Genomic DNA, 5220 nt, shown 5'->3' on the forward strand with positions numbered 1-5220 from the left:
TCTAGCGTACTAAAAAACTTAAGCATACGAGGGAACGTTTCTTGGGTAAAGCATAGACCTAAATCATAGGAAGTAACGAGTGAGCTAGTTATCAGATTCATAGTTTTGGGGTTTAGACCTAGATGTGCACTGTGGCCTGGTTAATTTTTTCTTATACCGGACCTATGTTGCGGCTGGGCCCTGTGGCCCTGTCCACCCTCCAGCTCCGCCACTGACAATGATTATATGGTTTGCTCTCAAGAGAATGGAGAGCAATACAGTAATTATGGGTAGAGGTATGGGCGTATTTTTTTTGTCCCCAGCATATCAAAGGGACGCGGGTGATGTTTTGGTCTCTGACTTTTAACAGTAAGTATATCATTTTGGGCGCAAAATTTGAAAAACAAGAAGAGGATATAAGGGCCATGAGGTCTCAAAAAATAGGACCGGAGGCCCAGCCCAGCAAAAAGACAGAGCAAGAAGATGGTTTGCTCTCAAGAGAATGGAGAGCAATACAGTAATTATGGGTAGAGGTATGGGCGTATTTTTTTTGTCCCCAGCATATCAAAGGGACGCGGGTGATGTTTTGGTCTCTGACTTTTAACAGTAAGTATATCATTTTGGGCGCAAAATTTGAAAAACAAGAAGAGGATATAAGGGCCATGAGGTCTCAAAAAATAGGACCGGAGGCCCAGCCCAGCAAAAAGACAGAGCAAGAAGATGGTTTGCTCTCAAGAGAATGGAGAGCAATACAGTAATTATGGGTAGAGGTATGGGCGTATTTTTTTTGTCCCCAGCATATCAAAGGGACGCGGGTGATGTTTTGGTCTCTGACTTTTAACAGTAAGTATATCATTTGGGCGCAAAATTTGAAAAACAAGAAGAGGATATAAGGGCCATGAGGTCTCAAAAAATAGGACCGGAGGCCCAGCCCAGCAAAAAGACAGAGCAAGAAGAAAAAAGTTAATCGTCGACAGCAGGGATCGAACCTGCGCGGGCGTAGCCCAACAGATTTCAAGTCTGTCTCCTTAACCACTCGGACATATCGACTTTGTGTTGCTTTGTGCTTCTATTACTTATATGTACTCATGCGTGCTACAGATATTCCTCCTTGCACAAAGGAACACTACTCATCCTACTCCAGGGACAGAGATAAGAACGTTTTTTTTTAACGAAAGACGGCAGAATACTTCTGAAGGAGTACAAATTAGTGCCATCCATGTCCACAGGTACACGATTAGAGAGCTCACTGAACCAGTGTCTATCATGTCCACAGGGTACATCACGCAGAGTTAACTGAACCGATACTTTTCATGTTCCTACTTCATTGAGCACATCATATACTTACCGTTAACTAGCCCTTTGTTAACCTATATATATGTACTGTATTTAGAGAATCTAACTCTAAGATTGTATATACTGACTGAAACTACATATAAGTATTTTTTAAAAAATTCTCAAAGGAGGAATTCTCATCCTACTCCAGGGAGCAGTAAGAAAGGTTTTTTAATCAAAAGATAGCAAAATACTACTTGAAGGAGTACGATTAGTGTCATCCATGTCAACAGGTACTCCCTCCGTAAACTAATATAAGAGCGTTTAGATCACTAAAATAGTGATCTAAACACTCTTACATTTGTTTACAGAGGGAGTACATGATTGCAGAGCTAACCGAACCAGTGTCTATCATGCGCACATGGTACATCATAAAGAGTTACACTGAACTGATAATTTTCCCTGTTCATACTTCATTGAGCAAATGAACTACTTACTGTTAACTACGGTAATTGCCGCTCTCCTGTTAACTAGCACTTTGTTAACCTATATGTACAGTATTTTGCCGTCATTTTTTTCTGTGTACAGTATTTAGAGCCGCATATCTAACTCTAAGACTGTATTTTCTCTGTCTAACCGAGGAATAATACACGTCCAAGTCCAGGCACAACAGAATAAGAACAGGCTTTACCCAAACAGATTCGAATACTACAAATCAATGTCTTACACGACCACAGGGTACATGATACAGAGCTATAACTCAACTGAAATCTTCCATGTTCATAGAGCACATGATACCAACCTAACTCTTAACTAACTAATCAGCAACATCACTCAGGAGATGCTAGACTGACAAGCTGGTACATGGAGCTACAGAAATATCAGAACCTCATTAGACCTAGAAACATATACTCCTAGGAACATTATACAGGAACACAGGACATGGACATAGGGGGTCAAAACACTCAGTAACTAAGCTAGTGTTCTGGCAGAGTTAACATCAGTTCTCATCTGATCCTCTCTTCTTCTTGCTCTTGGCCTGCTTTGCCAAGAAAACTGAAAGCCCAGTGAAGGCAAACTTCTTCCTCTTTCCGGAGAATTTCTTGTTAGCACTTGCATCACTGCTATAAGTCAAGATTGCCTGCCTCCTGTTCAGGATCTGGCCAAGGGAGACACTAGAAGTTTCACTCGTACTCGTGTCGTCCGACACGCTCTTGTCGTACCCATCAGGCCCCATCAGCTTCATACTCAGTATTTGCCCGATCGACAGTGTCGGTTTCATGGAGTTGTCTGAAACATCGATGATGTCCATGCAGTGAGAGTCATCTCTGTGGCGATGTGCTGCAGTTTTGAACTTGGGGGAGCCACGGAATGAGCGCCTCTTGTGTCCGGTCTCGGATCGGCATCGACGAAGGGTCTCTTCCACCGCAAACTTTCTTCGGTTGGCAGTCTCTACCCTCTTCAGGGCCTCTTGTAGCGCCTTCTTGCATTCCTCGACCTCCATTTTCGCTTCCTCTAGCCTTGTGAGTGACTCCGACTTCGATTGGTTGGCTTCATCGACATGGACCATGGCAGCTGCAATCTTGTTCCTTGAGCTTTCATCGGCCTCTTGAGCCATCGAAGCAAGCTCGTTGTACTCTTCCACTGAAAGGCTCACTCCATCTGTGTCCTGGAGATCTTGAGCTGAGGCTTCACTGCAGAGCAGGGCCTTGATCTCAGCTAGTGCAAGAGCTTCAGCTGCTCTTGCAGCTTCTTCCATCTTCTTGGCTGCAAGACATCTCACTTCAGCAGTGCCGATGGTGGCCTTGGTCTGCTCAATCTCGGCAGCTAACATCATGGCTTCAGATTTCGAAGCATTTGCAGCATTCCTGAGCTGCTCTATCTCGGAAGTCATCCTCTTGATCTCGAAGAAGATGTCCGAGGGATCCTCGCGCCTTCTCTGAAGATCCTTCAGCGTCTGCAGCTTCTGCGTGGTCTGGTCCAGCTCCTGCTTCAGAGAAGAAACCAAGGTGGCGTCCGAGGACACCTTCTCCCGGCTCCTCTCCACCAGGACTTTCTCCGTTGCGATGTCGTTGCGCAGCGACTCGATGGAGGCTCTGATGGCAGCGAGGTCACCCGTGGTTCTGTTCAGGTTCGACTTTGCCTGCTCGAGCTCCATCAGAACCAAGTTAGGATGCTGCTGCTGGTGCTCTTGTTCATCTAGACCGGCGCACATGTCCACATCAGCTCCAGCATTTGCATTTCCATCAGGCTGCTTCACTTCAGGTTCTGTTGTTTGCATTTCTGCAACTTCAGCATTTCCCTCAGGCTGCTGCTTGGCTTCAGGTTCTGCTGTTTGCACTTCTGTAGCCTCAGCATTTCCTTCAGGCCGCTTCACTTCAGGTTCTGCTGTGGACAGTTCAGTGAAAGAGCAGTTGCTATCTTGCTGTTGCTGCTGCTTCTCTTCTTCAGGCTGCAATGTATCTTCACCTGTTTTCTTCTGAATCTTGAGCTTCAAATCTGCGATGATCTTCTTGGCGGACTCCAGCTGCTTGAGCACGTCGAGCGTCTCCCTCTCCTTGGCGCCGAGCTCCTTCTCTATCTGCGCGGTCTGCTCCGCCAGATTGGCGCGTTGCTCGTCTTCAGTCCCCCCACACACAGTCTGGTTCTGTTTCTGCAGGCGGAAAATGTGGCAAGAACAAAATTAATCGACAGAACGAAGAGAAACATCAGTGCTGGCTGATTTTAACTAGCTGCATTTGCCGCCGAATCACGGACAACAACCGCTCCGCTCTGCTCCTAATTGAATGACGAACTATGTGACCCAAAGTAGTACAGGGGTACGGCCATGTAGTACTGTGCAAGAACAAAAAGTACTCTGCGGAACAGGAAATGGCACCGTTCCTCCACCAAGAATGTAAATCCGGTCAAGATGAGCCGCGGCAAGATGGAGAATCGGGGAGGAGCTCACCTTGTGGTGCGCGAAGATGCGGTTGACGAGGTGGGAGCTCCAGGCGGCGCTGCCGCCGAAGCGGTCGACGGCCTCCCGCACGGACTCGAACGGCGCGGAGGTGTCGATCTCCGCCCTGCCGCCGCCGACGCCGACGCCGACGCCGCACGCGCCAGCGGAGGGCGGGGCCAGGTCCTCGCCGTTCACCGGGACGCGCACCGGGAGCAGGGGCGGGCGGGCCTCCTCTTCCATCCCTTTCTCTTCTCTCGGGTCCTGCGCGTGCTGCTGGGTCAGGGTTCTTGGGTTTGGGCGAAGAGCGAGGGAGAGAGAGGTTCTTGGGTTTGGGCGAAGAGCGAGGGAGAGAGAGTGGGTGGGCTGGAAGCGGACAACGGGGAGTGCGGCTTGCTCGGGTTGGGTTTAATAGTGGTCGTTGACCGGCTGCTTCTGAGGTAGCCGTTGGGCCGAGACTGAGACGGCACGCCTGTGGCTAATCACGGCAGCAAATGGACCAGTGGCGGCGTACATTAAGCATGATGACACGGAAAACAGTGCGGCCGAGGCGGCAGTTCTTGGTCACGGCCGGACCCGCGGGTGGTTCTTTCTTTAATCTTTTTGGTGGCAGAGGGCCGTTGCGCACCGCGTGGCAACTCCCACGGCGGTGCACGAGCGTCCTGCCATGGCTTGCATTATTACCGCGGCGTCAGCCTTGCGGTGCCGACCGTCGTTCGACGGGCATCACGAGGTGGCAGTGAATCGAGCCGTTGGTTGGATACGTCACGTCTCACTGGTCACTGGTCACACTATCTCTTCTCGCTCGCCTATCTGTTAAACCAACTCCAACGCAGCGACCCAAACTTGCCGTGCGATTTGACGATAATTACACGTACAGTCCTTGTGCTCTCCGGCATGTAACACGACAGTCCTTAAACTCGCGAAATGCCCCACTACTGTCCTCAGATATGTGGATACGCTCCAAAACGGTCCCGACTACGTCTCACGATACGCCTACAGCTCAGCCTGGTGCCATGTCAGCATAC

At 49.1% G+C, this 5220-nt stretch overlaps 1 protein-coding gene and 1 non-coding gene across 2 annotated transcripts; both read right to left on the reverse strand.

Annotated features, from left to right (window-relative positions):
* Window positions 1–947: 947 nt before the first annotated feature.
* TRNAS-UGA (transfer RNA serine (anticodon UGA)) lies at window positions 948–1029 on the reverse strand. Its single transcript has one exon. It is a non-coding gene; the product is annotated as a tRNA-Ser (tRNA).
* An 892-nt stretch (window positions 1030–1921) lies between these two features.
* Window positions 1922–4582, reverse strand: LOC123043695 (WEB family protein At2g38370). The gene is made up of 2 exons (XM_044466226.1): window positions 4205–4582; window positions 1922–3907 (listed from the first exon to the last, which is right to left on the reverse strand). The coding sequence occupies exons 1-2, from the start codon at window positions 4433–4435 to the stop codon at window positions 2255–2257; spliced, it is 1884 nt and encodes a 627-aa protein (XP_044322161.1). The 5' UTR covers window positions 4436–4582; the 3' UTR covers window positions 1922–2254.
* Window positions 4583–5220: the final 638 nt, after the last annotated feature.

This window comes from Triticum aestivum, chromosome 2B, assembly GCF_018294505.1.
Source record: "Triticum aestivum cultivar Chinese Spring chromosome 2B, IWGSC CS RefSeq v2.1, whole genome shotgun sequence".
NCBI lineage: Eukaryota > Viridiplantae > Streptophyta > Magnoliopsida > Poales > Poaceae > Triticum > Triticum aestivum.